Source organism: Salmo trutta, chromosome 24 (assembly GCF_901001165.1).
Source record: "Salmo trutta chromosome 24, fSalTru1.1, whole genome shotgun sequence".
Taxonomy (NCBI): Eukaryota; Metazoa; Chordata; class Actinopteri; order Salmoniformes; family Salmonidae; genus Salmo; species Salmo trutta.
Window position 1 is genome coordinate 21,392,060 of NC_042980.1, and position 20,252 is coordinate 21,412,311.

General features: G+C 41.1%; 2 protein-coding genes and 1 pseudogene across 2 annotated transcripts; all 3 read left to right on the plus strand.

The window, feature by feature from the left end:
- Positions 1 to 318: 318 nt before the first annotated feature.
- On the plus strand, positions 319 to 1,088 carry LOC115161493 (gamma-crystallin M1-like; annotated as a pseudogene).
- Positions 1,089 to 11,015: 9,927 nt separating this feature from the next.
- On the plus strand, positions 11,016 to 12,805 carry LOC115161516 (gamma-crystallin M2). Its single transcript, XM_029712493.1, has 3 exons — positions 11,016 to 11,227; positions 11,518 to 11,760; positions 12,395 to 12,805. Exons 1-3 carry the CDS (start codon positions 11,102 to 11,104, stop codon positions 12,668 to 12,670), a joined length of 645 nt encoding a protein of 214 aa, XP_029568353.1. The 5' UTR covers positions 11,016 to 11,101; the 3' UTR covers positions 12,671 to 12,805.
- A 3,638-nt stretch (positions 12,806 to 16,443) lies between these two features.
- LOC115161494 (gamma-crystallin S-1-like) lies at positions 16,444 to 17,278 on the plus strand. The gene is made up of 3 exons (XM_029712472.1): positions 16,444 to 16,452; positions 16,548 to 16,823; positions 16,987 to 17,278. Exons 1-3 carry the CDS (start codon positions 16,444 to 16,446, stop codon positions 17,266 to 17,268), a joined length of 567 nt encoding a protein of 188 aa, XP_029568332.1. The 3' UTR covers positions 17,269 to 17,278.
- Positions 17,279 to 20,252: the final 2,974 nt, after the last annotated feature.

The following is a 20,252-nucleotide window of genomic DNA, read 5'->3' on the forward strand; positions in this document are numbered from 1 at the left end:
TTTTCTTTTGTAGTTGGCACCTCCATCTCTACTTCTAGGTCATGTACATATTGTTTTGAATTATAAAACACAGTTAACGTTCCATGATCATCAAAGCCATAAGTAATTGACATGTTTCATTTACTACATTATACTAATTCATTAAAACATTATGCAAGTACCACTAAAAGTAATTATATTGAACCTATTTCGTTTACAGTACATTTCATGGTGATGACTCAGGAATTCAACACAATGTGGTCACATATGCTGCGGACGTCTAACAAGGTATAAAAGGGCAAGGGAGCCAATAGCATTTATAGTCAAGCTTAAAAAAAACAACAGCCTTAATGACCATGGGCAGGGTAGGTGCATTTTAAACAATTTTCTTAATCATTCTAACTAAATGAGTGCTTTACATATGTGTTCACTGTACCTTACTGCTGCAATAGGTGTTGTATAACATTCTTACAACTTGTCATGCAGATCATCTTCTACGAGGACAAGAACTTCCAGGGTCGTTCCTATGAGACCAGCCAGGACTGCCCTGACATGTCCTCCCACCTGAGCAGGTGCAACTCCTGCAGGGTTGCTTCATGGTCTACGAGCGCTCCAACTTCATGTGACACCAGATGCTGGTCAGAAGAGGAGAGTACCCTGACAACCAGCGCCTAATGGGCATGAGCCAGAGTGACTGCATCAGATCCAGCCGTATCATCCCCATGGTAAGGAAAAGAGAGCATTTCTTCCTTTAAATTACAAAGTAGGGTTCTTAAAATGTCAGAACTTGGAATGAATACAAATTGTTTTAAATTCTCCACCAACAGCACAGAGGCTCCTACAGAATGAAAATCTACGAGAAGGAGAACTTTGGAGGTCAGAACATGGAGCTGATGGACGATTGTGACTCCATCCAGGATCGTTACCGCATGTCCGATTGCCAGTCTGCCCAGGTCATGGATGGCCCCTGGTTGATGTTTGAGCAGCCCCACTTCAGAGGCAGAATGATGTACATGAGGCCCGGAGAGTACAGGAGCTTTAGGGAGATGGGCATGGGTGTCAAAGGCATGAGGTTCATGAGCATGAGGCGTATCACTGACATGTGCTAAATCATCTGATTGTCAATAAAAACATTTTTTTAAATGGTATCTACCAGTATGTCTTACTCATTACACACACCTTCTTCAGTCTGAAATATCACTTTCATTTTATAATATATTATATCATAAGACATACTATACAGTGGTGATCTGTGCAAATAAAAACAGCCATTAGACGTCCAAGCACCATTGCCTTCAAATACTATGTTTTAAAAAATATGTTGATAATACAATATAAAACTGTAAACTTAAAAGTGCAATACTAGCTGTAGCTTGTGCTAAAAGTATGTCTTACAAGTATCATCAGATTTTATTGACAAGTAGATTTGTGTGTTCATTTGCATAGCAATGAAATGGCATTCCATGTTTATGGGTTATTGTTTCCAAGGGATGGCAGAGAGAATAGTAAGGTTCAAAGCACTGAACATTGCAGAACACCAAATTCAACTTTTGGTGTTCCGCAAGGTTTAGTTACTGAACCCTTATTATTTTCCCTACATATACTAAGCCTTGGAAACATTACCCCTTTCTACTTGTTTCTTGAAGGGTAAGTGTATAGTCTAATAATCAGAGTCAACAGTTTATTTTTAATTATTTATGTAATTTAAAAATAAGAAAAAAATAACTTTAAATGTATGTACACCTATTTAATAGGAGCTACAGCATTTGCATAGGTATTTTTCTCCTTTAAAGAGCTGTGCTCTCAGAAAATCGACTGTCCATAAGTAACTACTTTTCATGCTATTTGGTCACATGAGGGAGCAACAATAAACCTGTACATCTAAAACTCTTTACCTATTTGACGTGGAAGAAAGGGATCTTAAAATTCTTATTTTGATCCAATGCTTATTCAAGCAGTGATACGTAATCTGAATGTGAATGAAATGTTATTTAAATTTATTGCTAAGTCACCGTTATACTACACTTTTTCATCATGTAAGTTACTTTACAAAAATGCTACTTATTGACTACAGCTCAGCGTTCAACACCATAGTGCCCTCATAGCTCATCACTAAGCTAAGGGCCCTGAGACTAAACACCTCCCTCTGCAACTGGATCTTGGACTTCCTGACGGGCCACCCCCAGATGGCAAGGGTAGATAACAACACATCCGCCACGCTGATCCTCAACACGGGGGTCCCTCAGAGGTGCATGCTCAGTCCCCTCCTGTACTCCCTGTTCACTCATGACTGCACAGCCAGGCACGACTCCAACACCATCATTAAGTTTGCTGATGACACAACAGTGCTACCATTGATCACCGACAATGATGAGACAGCCTATAGGGAGGAGGTCAGAGATCTGACCATGTGGTGCAAGGACAACAACCTCCCCCTCAACGTGATCAAGACAAAGGAGATGATCATGGACTACAGGAAAAGGAGGACCGAGCACGCCCCCATTCTCATCGACTGGGCTGTAGTGGAGCCGATTGAGAGCTCCTTGGCGTCCACATCACCAACAAACTAACATGGTCCAAGCACACCAAGACAGTCGTGAAGAGGGCACGGCAAAACCTATTCCCCCGGGGCCAAGCTTCCTACCATCCAGGACCTCTATACCAGGCGGTGTCAGAGGAAGGCCCTAAAAATTGTCAATGACTCCTTTAAAATTGTCAAAGACTCCAGCCACCCTAGTCATAGACTGGGGTGCTTTTGATACCATCGATCACCACATTCTTTTGGAGAGATTGGAAACCCAAATTGGTCTACATGGACAAGTTCTGGCCTGGTTTAGGTCTTATCTGTCGGAAAGATATCAGTTTGTTTCTGTGAATGGTTTGTCCTCTAACAAATCAACTGTAAATTTCGGTGTTCCTCAAGGTTCCGTTTTAGGACCACTATTGTTTTCACTATATATTTTACCTCTTGGGGATGTCATTCGAAAACATAATGTTAAATTTCACTGCTATGCGGATGACACACAGCTGTACATTTCAATGAAACATGGTGAAGCTCCAAAATTGCCCTCGCTAGAAGCCTGTGTCTTAGACATAAGGAAGTGGATGGCTGCAAACTATCTACTCTTAAACTTGGAAAAAACAGCGATGCTTGTTCTAGGTCCCAAGAAACAAAGAGATCTTCTGTTGAATCTGACAATTTATCTGGATGGTTGTACAGTCGTCTCAAATAAAACTGTGAAGGACCTCGACGTTACTCTGGACCCTGATCTCTCTTTTGAAGAACATATCAAGACTGTTTCAAGGACAGCTTTCTTCCATCTACGTAACATTGCAAAAATCAGAAACTTTCTTTCCAAAAATGACGCAGAAAAAGTAATCCATGCCTTTGTTACTTCTAGGTTGGACTACTGCAATGCTCTACTTTCCGGCTACCCGGATAAAGCACTAATTAAACTTCAGTTAGTGCAAAATACGGCTGCTAGAATCCTGACTAGAACCCATAAACTCCTTGCTGTCCCCAGTTCACCTGGCAGTGCTGCTGCTCCAGTTCCAACTGTTCTGCCTGCAGCTATGGAACCCTGACCTGTTCACCGGACGTGCTACCTGTCCCAGACCCTGCTGTCCCAGACCTGCTGGAACCCTGACCTATTCACCGGACGTGCTACCTGTCCCAGACCTGCTGTTTTCAACTCTCTAGAGACAGCAGGAGCGGTAGAGATACTCTCAAAGATCGGCTATGAAAAAGCCAACTGACACTTACTCTTGTGTTACTGACTTGTTGCTCCCTCGACAACTACTATGATTATTATTATTTGACCATGCTGGTCATTTATGAACATTTCAATATCTTGGCCATGTGCTGTTATAATCTCCACCCGGCCCAGCCAGAATAGGACTGGCCACCCCTCATAGCCTGGTTCTTCTCTAGGTTTCTTCCTAGGTTCTGGCCTTTCTAGGGAGTTTTTCCTAGCCACCGTGCTTCTACACCTGCATTGCTTGCTGTTTGGGGTTTTAGGCTGGGTTTCTGTACAGCACTTTGAGATATCAGCTGATGTAAGAAGGGCTATATAAATACATTTGATTTGTTCTCTCTGCTACCGCATGGTAAGCTGTACCAGAGTAGCAAGTTTAGGTCCACAAGGCTTCGAAAGTACCTGTCATTCAAGGTTTTTTTTTAATTGTATTTTGTCTTGATGACAGCTTTGCACACTCTTGGCATTCTCTAAACCAGCTTCATGAGGCAGTCACCTGGAATGCATTTCAATTAACAGGTGTGCCTTGTTAAAAGTTATTTTGTGGAATTTCTTTCCTTCCTAATACATTTGAGCCAATCACTTGTGTTGTGACAAGGTAGGGGTGGCATACAGAAGATAGCCCTATTTGGTAAAAGACCAAGTCCATATTATGGGAAGAACAGCTCAAATAAGCAGCACAAAAACGACAGCCAATCAGTACTTTAAGACAATCAGGAAAATGTCAATAACTTTGAAAGTTTCTTCAAGTGCAGTCGCAAAAACCATCAAGCGCTATGATGACTGGCTCTCATGAGGATCACCACAGGAAAGGAAGACCCAGAGTTATCTCTGCTGCAGAGGATAAGTTCATTAGAGTTACCAGCCCTCGAAATTGCAGCCCAAGTAAATGCTTCACAGAGTTCAAGTAACAGACACATCTCAACATCAACTGTTCAGAGGAGACTGTGTGAATCAGCCCTTCATGGTCGAATTGCTGCAAAGAAACCACTACTATGGAGTGCTGCATCAGATGACCTGGCCTCCACAATCACCCGACCTCAACCCAACTGACATGGTTTGGGATGAGTTGGACCGCAGAGTGAAGGAAAAGCAGCCAACAAGTGCTCAGCATATGTGGGAACTCCTTCAAGATTGTTGGAAAAGCAATGTGCAAGCTGTCATCAAGACCAAGGGTGGCTATAAGCCGCAGGTGCCTACTGGTACATTGAAACAAATTAACTTTACACAGGCTTTAACGAAACACGGCTTGTAACAAAAATAAATAGGCTTTAACGAAACACAGCTTGTAACAAAAATAAATAGGCTTTAACGAAACACGGCTTATAACAAATATAAATAGGCTTTAACAAAACACGGCTTGTAACAAAAAATAAAACATTTGCAGTAAACAGTAGCCTACCAAGAAAGTCATTGCTCTAGACCAAGCTCCCGTGCAGCAGCTCTATTTCCTTTTCCAACAGCCAGATCAATCGCCTTCAACTTGAAAGCTGCATCATATGCATTTCTCCGTGTCTTTGCCATGATGAGGGTGACAAAATGACTACCGTAATCAGAATGATGGGAAGTTTGAGCGCGCTTGATTTAATCTAAACAGTAAACAAAAAAGTTGTTTGACCTTAACCCGTTCGGCACTTTCATTGGTCTAATGAAAGCTTCATGCCGCCAAAAAACTGAGCACGTCACAGAATGTGTTTTTTATTTATTTAATTTTTTAAAATTTGAAAGTGGGAAAAATCCATATATTAGCCACGTCATTGTTTAAGCCGCGAGGTTCAAAGCCTGGGAAAAAAGTAGCGGCTTATAGTCCGGAAATTATGGTACTTTAAAGAATCTAAAATCTAAAATATATTTTGATTTGTTTAAAACTTTTTTGGTTACTACATGATTCCATGTGTTATTTTATAGTTTGATGTTTTCACCTTTATTTAACCAGGTAGGCCAGTTGAGAACAAGATTTAATTTTGGATTGGAGATGTTTAATATGAGTCTGGAAGGAGATTTTACAGTCTAGCCAGACAGCTAGGCATTTGTAGTTGTCCACATATTCTAAGTCAGAACCATCTGGAGTAGTGATGCTAGTCGGGCGGGCGGGTGCAGGCAGCGATCGGTTGAAAAGCATGCATTTAGTTTTACTTGCGTTTAAGAGCAGTTGGAGGCCACGGAAAGAGTGTTGTATGGAATTGAAGCTCGTTTAAAGGTTTGTTAACAGTGTCCAAAGATGGGCCAGATGTATACAGAATGGTGTCGTCTGCGTAGAGGTGGATCAGGGAATCACCCACAGCAAGAGCGACATTGTTGATATATACAGAGAAGAGAGTCGGCCTGAGAATTGAACCCAGTGTCACCCCCATAAAGACTGCCAGAGGTCCGGACAACAGGCCCTCGGATTTGACACACTGGACTCTATCTGAGAAGTAGTTGGTGAACCAGGCGAGGCAGTCATTTGAGAAACCAAGGCCGTTGAGTCTGCCGATAAGAATACGGTCGAAAGCCTTGGCCAGGTTGATGAAGATGGCTGCACAGTAATGTCCCTTATCAATGGCGGTTATGATATCGTTTAGGACCTTGAGCGTGGCTGAGGTGCACCTGTGACCAGCTCGGAAACCGAATTGCACAGCGGAGAAGGTACGGTGGGATTCGAAATGGTCAGTGATTTGTTTGTTAACTTGGCTTTCAAAGACTTTAGATAGGCAGAGTATAATAGATATAGGTCTGTAGCAGTTTGGGTCTAGAGTGTCTCCCCCTTTGAAGAGGGGGTTGACCGCGGCAGCTTTAGAATCTATGGGAATCTCAGACGATACGAAAGAGAGGTTGAACAGGCTAGTAATAGGGGTTGCAACAATTTCGGCAGATAATTTTAGAAAGAGAGGGTCCAGATTGTCTAGCCCGGCTGATTTGTAGGGGTCCAGATTTTGCAGCTCTTTCAGAACATCTGCTATCTGGATTTGGGTGAAGGAGAAGTGGGGGAGGTTTGGGTGAGTTGCTGTGGGGAGCGCAGGGCTGTTGACCGGGGTAGGGGTAGCGAGGTGGAAAGCATGGCCAGCCGTAGAAAGATGCTTATTGAAATTCTCAATTATTGTGGATTTATCGGTAGTGACAGTGTTTCCTAGCCTCAGTGCAGTGGGCAGCTGGGAGGAGGTGCTCTTATTCTCCATGGACTTTACAGTGTCCCAGAACTTTTTTGAGTTTGTACTACAGGATGCAAATTTCTGTTTGAAAAAAAAAGCCTTAGCTTTCCTAACTGCCTGTGTATATTGGTTCTTAACTTCCCTGAAAAGTTGCATATCACGGGGGCTATTCGATGCTAATGCAGAACGCCACAGGATGGTTTTGTGCTGGTCAAGGGCAGACAGGTCTGGAGTGAACCAAGGGCTATATCTATTCCGGGTTCTAAATTTTTTGAATGGAGCATGCTTATTTAAGATGGTGAAGAAGGCACTTTTAAAGAGTAACCAGGCATCCTCTACTGACGGGACGAGGTCAATGTCATTCCAGGATACCCCGGCCAGGTCGATTAGAAAGGCCTGTTCGCTGAAGTGTTTTAGGGAGCGTTTGACAGTGATGAGGGGTGGTCGGTTGACCACAGACCCATTACGGATGCAGGCAATGAGGCAGTGATCGCTGAGATCTTGGTTGAAAACAGCAGAGGTGTATTTGGAGGGCGAGTTAGTTGGGATGATATCTATGAGGGTGCCCATGTTTACGGATTTGGGGTTTAATTTGTGTGAGATTGAGTGCATCAAGCTTAGATTGTAGGATGGCCGGGGTGTTAAGCATGTCCCAGTTTAGGTCACCTAGCAGCACGAGCTCAGAAGATAGATGGGGGGCAATCAATTCACATATGGTGTCCAGGGCACAGCTGGGGGCAGAGGGTGGTCTATAGCAAGCGGCAACGGTGAGAGACTTGTTTCTGGAAAGGTGAATTTTTAGAAGTAGAAGCTTGAATTGTTTTGGTACAGACCTGGATAGTAAGATAGCCTGCAGAGTTCTATCTTTGCAGTAGATTGCAACACCACCCCCTTTGGCAGTTCTATCTTGGCGGAAAATGTTATAGTTAGGGATGGAAATTTCTGGGGTTTTGGTGGTTTTCCTAAGCCAGGATTCAGACATGGCTAAGACATCCGGGTTGGCATAATGTGCTAAAGCAGTGAATAAAGCAAACTTAGGGAGTAGGCTTCTAATGTTAACATGCATGAAACCAAGGCTTTCACGGTTACAGAAGTCAACAAATGAGAGCATGTGGGGAGTAGGAGTGGAGCTAGGCACTGCAGGTCCTGGGTTAACCTCTACATCACCAGAGGAACAGAGGAGAAGTAGGATAAGGGTACGGCTAAAGGCTATAATAACTGTCCGTCTAGCACGTTCGAAACAGAGAGAAAAGGGAGCAGGTTTCTGGGCACAATAGCATAGATTCAAGGCATAATGTACAGACAAAGGTATGGTAGGAAGAGAGTACATTGGAGGTAAACCTAGGCATTGAGTAATGATGAGAGAGATATAGTCTATAGAGACGTTTAAACCAGGTGATGTCATCGCATATGTGGGAGGTGGAACAACATGGTTGGTTAAGGTATATTGAGCAGGGCTAGAGGCTCTACAGTGAAATAAGACAGTAATCACTAACCAGGACAGTAATGGATAAGACATATTGATATTAGGGAGAGGCATGCATAGCCAAGTGATCATATGGGTCCAGATAGTGGTTGGGCTGGCTGGGGACACGGCGATTCAGACAGTTAGCAGGCCCGGGCTAGCAAGCTAGAAAAAGGGCCTTAGAAGGATGTCGCGATGGGGGAAAGTCTGTTTTTGCCTCCTCGTGACGTCGATAGACCAGTCATGGAATTAGTAGGGTTCCAAGTGGCAGAGGGGTCCAAGTCCAATTGGCAAAATGGGTATAGTGGTCCAAGAAACTGGCCGATGGATCAGCTAACAGTCCAATATGCTCTAGATAGCTAGCAGGCCGCGATTAGCAGAATGGGCCTTCAGGGGACGGATTGGGATCCTGTTGGGATCCTTGGGCATATTATTAGCTAGCTGCGATGATCCAGATGAAAAGGTTCAGATTTTGCGGTAGGAATCCGGGGATATGGAGAGAAAAATAGGTCCGGTATGCTCTGGTTTGAAACGTGTTGTACGAACTGGCGAGAGCTTTCCGAGCTAATGGTTAGCTGATGACCGCTAGCAGTGGTTAGCTGACTGATAGCTGGTAGCTAGTTAGCTAGCTAGCTTCAGTTGAGGTATTCCAGTTCGGAAGTAAATAGAAATACTTTAGAAAAAAAACAGATCCACACCACATTGGGTGAGGCAGGTTGCAGGAGAGTATTTAGAAGTTGAGGTTTAGGAAAAATATTAAAAATAATGCGAAGAAAAAGATATAAAAAGATATATACATGGGACGAGACAAGACAAAGACAAAGACATCTGACTGCTACGCCATCTTGGATTTGAGAGTACAGCAGTACAGCATGTGCATGAGAAGGAAGAATTATGAAATATTATGTTAATAATCGGCTAATTTCGGGAAAGCGAGTTTAAACATTGAACCGCCAATATCACACTGAATTTATTGCTCTCTTTTTCAAGAGAGAGACTTGTCTATAAAATACAATCGTCAGTCCCATTTCCCACAATAACTGACCCTAATATGTGGGAACTGTCATAATGCAAATCTCTGTTTAACTCCATTGTCTATGATTGTGTTGTCATGTGAGTCTTTGTAAACAAACAAAGTATAGTTTCAAAACGTTCAAAGCTATCATTTCAATCTCATGGACAGTCAACCCTTGCATCCATAGCTCTGTTGTTACGTTTCCCCAGCCCCATCCCCCATTCAAAGCCAAGTGGTGGAATTGCCATTGGGTTGAAACAAACTCAGGATTGTGGCTTCAATCAAGGGTATGCTTCAAAGTACCAATAGCAGTGGTTCAAGAGACTAAGGGGCTCAGCCTTTACAAAATTGTTTTTGTAAGTTAATATATTGAAGAACATAGGCTTTAGCTCAGCAAGCTTATACACTCCTGTGGTGGTCAGCAGACCCAGGTTTGAACCCGGATGGGTCTCTTTGTGAAGGAGGTTGAAGTGGATCAGAGGTGGTTCAATAAAGTACAGTCATTGACTTTTGCCTGAGACATAAAGACTTCAATAAACTCCCTGAAGTAACATTGGCTTACAGAGGACCCACATAGCAAAATCACAAGTATTAAATCAACACATAGTGTTAAATGTAACACTCAAACGTGTCTATATAGTGCCATTAATGTTACTGTTTCTGTCACTGGCCAACAATATTTGTTGTAATCACTTTGCACTGGTGTTAAGTGTTAAAAATATATTAAATCATGGAAAAGCGGTAAAGTAACCACTCAGATTCAAAGACAGAGATATGGATGCAAGAAGACATGGTCCATGAGATTAGCAGGAAAGTTTTTAACATTTTGAGGCTATACATTGTTTGTTAACAAATACTAAAGGCCCTGACGAAGGCATTTAGGCCGATAAGTAAAGCTTATTAAAGAGCAGTGATATTAGCAAGAGCAGCGGGCGGGTTTCTTCATTTTTTTCATTTTTTTCCTCTTGTTAACAAATACTCAAATTACAACAAAAACAAACGATGGCATAATACAGCTTTAGATTGAGGGTTAATATCTCTAATCTGTGGTTTCAGATTTGTTATAGAGTCACAAAGACCCTATAGTCATCCAAGAACTCTCTACTCTGACTGCACATAGCCCACAGAGGAGTTCCATACACACTTTGTCATTCTTGAAATATTTCAATACTTGTTCCCGATCTGAATGAGAAATATATTGAAGGATTGAAGAAAGTAATTCATAGTGGTCACACTTGCAACCTGAGAAAAAATGCTTGTTCTGGTTCAGAGTTTACGTTGTGTCAATCATTTAAGACAGCTTTCTTTATAATGCATTGCCATGCTCTTTCCTCTGTCTCTACAGTAAATTAAGAGCACATCAAAAGCCACAAGAGGATCCCATCAACGACTACTAAATTCTGACTCGATATTGACTATTGGGATGAAAGTTCAGTCATTATAGCTTCTACAACTTCAGACTTGCACGATGAGACAACACAGTTGCACAACGAAACAGTTCCTGAACATGATGCTCAAGACAAAATAAAATCACAAAAAAAATGTATTTTAGATCAAACAATACTAGATGCCAATAGAAACCAATAAAGATTCCATGATAGCAGACTGCTTGAAAGCAATCCATATAATGCATTTAGGGGACAGACTGGGAGAGTTGGCCTTTATAACTTTCACATCACAGTTCTGGCAATTCTTTGATACGGAGCCATTGCATTGGTACAAAGGGAAATTAAACTTGAACAAACCATTTGCTGATATGCAAATCAGGCTAATTTGCTTAACAAAGGCTTCCCCTTGTCGGCACATTCTGCATTTCGATATAAACCTCAGCAGTACTGCTGGTGAGTGGGAGGTGAGCAATAACAATCAGAAAATGGGGAAGGTAAGAAGGAGTCTTTAGATTACATAGATAATATCATAGAATATATGTAAAACGTGTATGAGAAACTTTGCTCGACAGAAAAAGTGCTTATACTTTTAGTTATGTTTATCTGCCTTGATTTGACTACTGACTTTGATTAGATTTTTTGTCACTTCTGTAACTTCAAGCAGCATTGTAGGTATCGCAGCTTGGCAGAGGAGCAATCATTACAGCCACATATTGGAAGAAGTACTGTATAAAAGGTATGGCTTGTATCTTACCAGGCTTTTCTGTCTCTATCTCTCTTCCAGATTGTATTCTTTGAGGATAAGAATTTCCAAGGTCGTAGTTATGAATGCAGCAGTGACTGCCCAGACCTGCACTCCTTCTTCAGCCGCTGTAACTCTATCAGGGTGGAGAGCGGCTGCTGGGTTCTGTACGAGCGCCCCAACTATGCAGGCTACCAGTACATCCTGACCCCTGGGGAGTACCCTGACCACCAGCAGTGGATGGGCTTCAACGACAGCATCAGATCCTGTCGATCTATCAAAAACGTAAGCCTACCTACCAAAAGTACAAACTGTAAGCCTAGTTTGAAGATGGGACTGACAAATCTGACGTTTATTTGTGTCAGTAGATAGACACTGACAACTTGAGGCAAGAAGTTCATAATCAGTGCTCAAAGTCCCCAGGAACCAGTTTATTGATTTGCATTACGTTATTTTGCTTTTTGACAGATGTTTTCTCGATCTTAAATGTACACATTTTACATCAGACAGACATCACTAACTTATTTTTATTTATTTTATGCTTGTATATTTGGGTTTTGGCAATTAGGATGTTAAAATGTGTCTGACCAGATTTGGATGCAGGGCAATGCCCAGCTTGAATGGAATGCCCCAGGGTGCACCAACCAGGCAATGATCATTCAAAAGCCAACAGACAATAAGGATAGATAAAAGGCTCATGTTTTGGCAGCAGTTTGCGTCATGTCCAGGCCCATCTACATCAGTTGTTGAAGGAAACCAGGACAACAGCCAATAAACCAATTTAAAGAGGCATCCCAAATTTCGAATATCATTTTTTGCATACAGATTAATGACAATTCAAATAATTAACATGATTACTTTGATATAATTAATTAAGGATACTGGCATTTAAACATTTTCGGTTGTATTTATTTTGCAGGTCTATGGAAATTCCTACAAGATCAGATGCTATGACAGGCCAGATTTCGCTGGCCATATGGCAGAGTGGAGTGAGGACTGCCCATCGGTCCACGAAGCATTCAAGTTCCGTGAGTTCCACTCTGCTGTGGTGATGGACGGTGCCTGGGCATTCTACGAGCTGCCCAACTACAGGGGGCGTCAGTACTTCCTGGAGCGCAAAGAGTACCATAACTTCACGGACTGGGGCGCCACCTCCCCTGTCGTGGGCTCCTTCCGCAGGATCACAGAGTTCTAGAACCTTACAACCTCTAGAGTTCTAGAGCCCTACGACGACCCCTACCCAGAAACCTCTCTGCAGTGCCTTATGACACCCACCTCTGTGTGAGAGTGTTGCAGTCTAACAAATAAAACCCTGTCTGATCCGCACACACCCCATTGTCTTCATTCATTTGACATGGGAATCACCGGGCACAAGTACTGTATGTCAACACCAGTAGATCTACTCACACTGTTTTCTTTAGTCATCTTTGCCACCCTATCAACAACTCTAAAATAGAATGGAACAGAATACAATACAATCCTTTATTACCTTCCAAGGAACAAAGTCTTTACACAATCCTATAGAAGATAGCCATACAAATGAACACACAAACAGTTTGTAACATGGTACAGTGTCACACAATAAAAAGCCAGTTAAACATACACAGTATAAGGGACAGTGTTACATTCCGTAAAGACAACCCTAGATGTCATCGCTCAACGGAAAAAGGAACTAATAAAGTAGTCACTTTGACAACCAAACCAAAACAGAAAGTGTTTCAGACTGGTTCTGAAAGAAACACATGGGGGTGTCCACTGAATGTTGGCAAAGCAACTAGAAAGGGACCTAACAGACAACCACTATTGATGCCCACTTGAATTTCCTCAGAAAAGACAAACTAAAATAAAAAAAACTGACAAAAATTTAGGATAGGGAGTTACAAAAAATATAGATCAAACTAAACAGGGGATTAAGATTAAGGCTTTGTTTGGCTACCTAAAGTGGAAGCGCTAATGTGAGGTGTAACTCTCCCAACATCTTCTTTTCCAGCAGATGTACTGGGCTAGCAGGTCTTAAATACCAGCTGGGCCAGCACTGGTGGAACACATCCTCACTAATGAGATCACTCTCTGGGCCAGCACAGGTATAACCCATTTTAACGAGGTAACCAACCTCGAAATGGAGAGAAAACCCAAAGCCAGTAATAGCACACACAGCAGACAATTAGAATTCTGAATTAAAAGTTGGATGATAGACATTTACATGTTTAAATTCAAGACGCATTACAATGAATCAGATTGTATGCAATTTTGCATTACTTTACCACTCAAAGACTTCTAAATAAAATGCTAGCATACCATGACATCTCAGCACACAACACAACTCATTAAGAATAGGATTAAAAAGGAAAGTCTCTGAACAATGAACACACTCCCCATCTAATATTTAAGTTTAGAAACAAGGGATATTCAATACAACGGCCCATGCCAACATAAGCCCTTGTCACTGTGACAGTTTGCATATTACATGTGATGTACTACAACAATATTTCAATGTTCTGACTGTGAAACATATTCACTTTGATGTTACACCTGCATCGTCATTTAGCTGTGTTGATCCTGGATTGTAATTTAATTATGTTTATCCTGTATTCAACCCCCTGAGTCGATACATGTTAAAACCACCTTTGGCGGCAATTACAGCTGTGATTCTTTCTGGGTAAGTCTCTAAGAGCTTTGCACACCTGGATTGTACAATATTTGCATATTATTATTTTTAAATGATTCAAACTCTGTCAAGTTGCTTGTTAATCATTCCTAGACAGACATTTTCAAGTCTTGCCATATATTTCAAGCCGTTTTAAGTCAAAACTGTAACTAGACCATTAGGAACATTCAATGTTGTCTTGGTAACCAACTTCAGTGTCTATTTGGCCTTGTGTTTTAAGTTCTTGTCCTGCTGTCTCCCAATGTCTGTTGGAAAGCACATTGAACCAGATTTTACTCTAGGATGTTGCCTGTGCTTAGCTCTATTCCATTTATTTTTATCAACAAAAAAATCTCCCTAGTCCTTGCCGATGACAAGCACATCCATAACATGATGCAGCCACCACCATGCTTGAAAATATGAAGAATGGTCCTCAGTGATGTGTTGGGTTTTCCCCAAACATAACACTTTGTATTCAGGAGATAAAGTTAATTTCTTTGCCACATTTCTTTTGCAGTTTTACTTTGTGCCTTATTGCAAACAGGATGCATGTACAGGCTTTCTTCTTTTCACTCTGTCAATTAAGTTAGTATTGTGGAGTAACTACAATGTTGTTGATCCATCCTCAGTTTTCTCCTATCACAGTCATTAAACTCTGTAACTGTTTTAAAGTCACCATTGGCCTCTTGGTTAAATCCCTGAGCGGTTTCCTTCCTCTCTGGCAACTGAGTTAAGAAGGACGCCTCTATCTTTGTAGTGACTGGGTGTATAGCTACACCGTCCAAAGTGTAATTACTAACCTCACCATGCTCAAAGGGATATTCAATGTCCTTTTTTTTACCCTTCTACCAATAGGTGACCTTTTTTGCGAGGCATTGGAAAACCTCCCTGGTCTTGGTGGTTGAATCTGTGTTTGAAATTCACTGCTTGACTGAGGGACCTTACAAATAATTGTATGTGTGGGGTACAGAGATGAGGTAGTCATTAAAAAATCATGTTAAACACTAATATTGCACACAGAGTGAGTCCATGCAACTTATTATGTGACTTGTAAAGCACATTATTATTCCTGAGCTTATTTAGGCTTGCCATAACAAAGGGGTTGAATACTTATTGACTCAAGACATTTCAGCTTTCAATTTGTAATTCATTTCTAAAAAAAAAAAAGTCAAGGGGTGTGAACACTTTCTGAAGGCACTGTAGCTACAGTATGTTGATCCTGGACTGTAATTGAACTGTGTTGTTCCTGGACCTGTCTATATACATTTTGTGAATCAGTGCAAAAACAATTATAACAAACATGTGTCCTATTCATTTGAGATAGCTACAATCAGAATCATAAAACTATGTTGACTTACAAAAGTTGTTAGAAATCTGTCTTGGAGTTGTGCTAGCGGGCTGTTTGAAACTGAGCTATGTATATGGATGACCTCTGCACAAAATAATTGAGGGTTTCATCAACAACGGCATGAAGGCTAACAGTTGGCATTGAAAGTGGTATACTGATAATACAGGACTGCATTTGCATGAACTGTATGAACTGCATATAGAATCATATTTGGCCTTTTTAAGACTTTGCGTTTAAGACATGTGCTTCTGGTTTCTGTACGAGTGGCCTAGCAACTACTTCCTCCCTTCCTCTATAAGGAAAAGTTGCTCATATCATAATGAATACATAGACAAGAGGGCATTTGTATTCCCATAAAGACAGAATCATGTATTTCATTTATTACAAAGTTATTACAATGTATCACTGCTGGACTTAAAAAATTTTTTTTAGCAACCTATTAGAATGACACAATACAATAGTTTCAATATTTTATTTTCATTTTGATGTGAAGATAAGGGATTATCTAGAATAAGGGATACTGAAACAGAGTAGTACAATTGTAACATTTAGTTGTTTGTCCATTCGATACGGACAGCCTGTTAAGAGCTTGTGAATTCCTGGCCTAAATGTATCATGACATGGATTTTCATGGGTTAAAACATACAGTGAGACTCATTCGATTTCCCATCAGATTTCTTTGTTTAATGTTTATCTCAAGCTGCCCTTGGTGGCCCTGGATTGTTTTGGATCCCACATGAACTGACTGAAATTTGGCACTTTCTACCTGCTATTGTGTGTGGGTCAGTGATTCAGTGCTTTAGAACAATGCGTTGAGCCTAGATAAATATTTGAATAGCTGATTGAAATATCTGATTCACTTTGTGCTAACCATGTGCTTGGTGTTATTGTCTCTGCCATCTATAAAGAGTATACTTGCAGGCCCTGAGCTTTAGTGTCGTTTACTGTGCCTGGTATTCTGAACTCTGAAGAGATGGAGAAGGTGAGTTGTGTTCCGGTGGAGATTCATATAATGAATGAGCACCTGTTCCATAGTTTCATAGTTCTGTCATTTTTTTTTAACTATATGGAATTCAGAAATGTAACACGCTGTCTCTTCTCTTCCAACAGATTGTGTTTTATGAGGACAGGAACTTCCAGGGGCGGTCCTACGACTGCAAAGGAGACTCCGCTGACCTGCATGACTTTTTCGCTCGATGCAACTCTTGCCGGGTGGAGGGCGGCTGGTGGGTCCTCTATGAGCGCGCCAACTACATGGGTTACCAGTACATCCTAGGCCCCGGGGAGTACGCAGACTACCAGCACTGGATGGGGTTCAACGACTGCATAAGATCCTGTCGGGTCATCAAAAAGGTAAGTCATGTAAACTAGGAGACCAACATTTTTGTTTTATAGAGAAACATGATCATGGCCTTATTCAGGTTACTATCAGAACTTAGATAGGCCCACACCTTTCAGAACTTCATAAGCAGCCAATAATGACACATTCTTCGATGTTTGATCAACTTTTTCCCAGACCACTGGCCCCTACAAGCTGAGGCTGTTCGAGAGGCCCAACTTCGATGGTCAGTCCCTGGAGGTGACTGAGAACCTGCCCTCTGTCCAGGAACGTTTCCACAGCCGCGAGATCCACTCCTGCAAGGTCCAGGAGGGTTCCTGGGTCTTCTTCGAGCACCCCAACTTCCGCGGCCGCCAGTACCTGCTGGAGAGGGGGGAGTACCATCGCTACACCGACTGGGGAGCTCTGCATGCCACCGTGGGCTCCATCCGTTGCATCATAGCCACTGGAGAGAGATGATTGTAGTCGCATGGTGTGATTCGAATAAAGTTTTCTGATGATAAACATGAGCTTGTTTCTGAGTATGATTGAAGTCACATGGAAGTTATAGAAGAGCATGGAACTTTTATATCAAAAGGCATATATTATAAACACAGTGGTCAATATCTTAGTAAATATAAACATATTTGTATAATAACAGCTACTGTATACCATGAAAGGTGTATTTAAGGAATCCAAGAAGTAAAAACACAGAATGTTGCTCCGAGAATAAAGCCACAGTGTGTAAGTTTTCCAGTCATTTCAATGAATTAAATATCCTTGATTTGGAAGAATAGGTAACACTTTACTGTAAGCACTTTATGTACTGTACGTATTCATAAAGCCTTTATAACTACTACATAAGAAATGATCAAATCTGTCATAGGCCGTTATTAACAATATGAACAATGGCGTAAGATGTTATGAAGCTATTTATAACGGCCTATATGACTGGCAAATCTGTTGTCACATACTCTTCTATCAACTGTAACAAGTGACTCAAGTATATCTGCATAATACTTATTTTTACTTAGCCTAGTTGACTTGGATCTCTTGACCACATATACAGGCACAGCATTTAAACATTTTCCCAGCTTCCACTAAAAAAAGTAAACAGTTCATGCAAACAACGAGGTAGGCTAATAAAGAATTCTTCTCTGCCTAAAATATTGTCCTTGCCTTTGTGGGTTGTAGATTTTAGTTCTATAAAATAAGTGGGTAGCTTCTGACAAGAAATTCATGCTAAATTCACAGGATGGCACACTTTCTGTTATAATTGACCGCTTTGACAACCAAGGGCTCTCTTCGTAAAAAGACACTAGTTGTGTTGCCTTTGGAATCCACAACATCCATTTAGGTATCTAAGTACTTGAGAGTTTTAAATCCTGATAGAAATATGCAATACACATGGGTAGAAAGTATTATTAAGTCCAAGCAAATATGAAGTTGGGCATAAATAGCCTAACTAAGAAATTGGAGGATATATAAAATAATATACCACAAGTGCTGCATTAACATTTATAAAACACACTTTTACTAGAAAACACTTTGCAAGTGTTAAATGATAAATAATTGTGGATCCCTGGTTGTGACCAAACTCTCTGAAGGTGTCTCAGGGGGAGTGGGATATGTAAAAAATAAATTTCCATTTCACACCATACAAGTTACACACTTGTTTGAAACAGGACAAATATAAGCACCCCCTATTTGCATTGTGTGATTGTCATTTAGATGCTTGCCCAATGCTGAGCGTATACGTGGTCAGAGCCATGACCCCTTTTCTCAGGTGTGAAGGCATTTAGTGTTACTGACTTCAAGAAGAGTGATCAGAAATTACAGTCCTCTACTGTATCTACTGTATCTACTGTATCTGAGTTCTTCGGGATCGGTGTCTCTTCCACGGGACGGTTGAGCTAACGTAGGCTAATGCGATTAGCATGAGGTTGTAAGTAAGAAGAACATTTCCCAATTCTTGTAAATATAACTGCACTGTCCAATTTACAGTAGCTATTACAGTGAAATATTACCATGCTTTTATTTGAGGAGAGTGCACAATTTTGAACATGAAAAGTTATTAATAAACAAATTAGGCACATTTGGGCAGTCTTGATACAACATTTTGAACAGAAATGCAATGGTTCATTGGATCAGTCTAAAACTTTAGACACAAACTGATGCCATCTAGTGGGCAAAATCTAAATCACACCTGGGCTGGAAAAATATATTATGGCCTTTCTCTTGCATTTCAAAGATGATGGTACAAAAAATACAAAAGAAGGGTGTCACGTCCTGACCCTTGTAAGGGGACATTTTCTTTAGTAGAGTGGTCAGGGCGTGACAGGGGGTGTTTTGGGTGGTTTTCATGCTTTCAGTTTCTATGTGGGTTTTCTAGATTTCTATTTCTGTGTTGGGGGTTATTGGGATGATCTCCAATTAGAGGCAGCCGGTTCTAGTTGTCTCTAATTGGAGATCATATTTATGTAGGGGGTTGTTCCTTTTGTATTTTGTGGGTTGTTAATTTTTGAGTAGTGTTTGCCTGCTCTGCGTTATGGCTTTTGTTGTTTTGTTATTTAAAGTGGTTGGTGTATTGCATTTAGTTTCACGATTAATAAAAAGATGTGGAACTACGAACACGCTGCGTTTTGGTCCGATCCTTCAGAAAGCTGTGACAAACGGTTGTTTTTTTCTTTGTATTATCAGATTTACTGTGTTTTATTCTACTACATTCCTTTCAAATTTCCATAAACTTCAAAGTGTTTCCTTTCAAATGGTACCAAGAATATACATAGCCTTGCTTCAGGGCCCATATCCTTGCTTCAGGTACTCCAATGTTAGCCAACTCCAACTCTAAATGTGGTAGATGATGGGTGGGGCATTGGTGTTGGAATCTTGAGGTGTATTGAACTGTAAGGACATTCAAGACTTCGTAAATACTGATCGGAAACAATAATCCATGTACTCTTTCGGGGTAACTCGATGTTGGCCGACTCTTTCTATAGAAGATGTGGTGGTATGCTGTGTACAGTAGCATAGCTGGAGGGTGGGGCATGATGGGTGTTGGAAATGCTCCTGTCAATTCCATTGCAGATGTTAAAGCTTACAGAACAGAGCCATTTGGCCAGAAGTCAACTTCATGGAGGCCATCGCACAACCAGCAGCCTGGAGAACAATTTAATTACATCAATAAATCAGTTTCTGGAATCAGGCATTGTAAGATCAAAAGGTCAACCTGTATACAATCACTGGGTAACATTGTATAAAACGGGCACACTTTTAAAACAATTGCTGCATCAGCTATTGTGCCGATATAAATGCTGAGGCTATTGAAATGACAATGATTCCCCTGGCATTGCATTTCAATGTCCCACATATATAAATCTGGCCCATGGCAGTGGCGATACCACTGAATGTGAAAGGAGGTATAAATATTGAGTTATCAAAAAAGTCGGAGATAAGCCCCAATC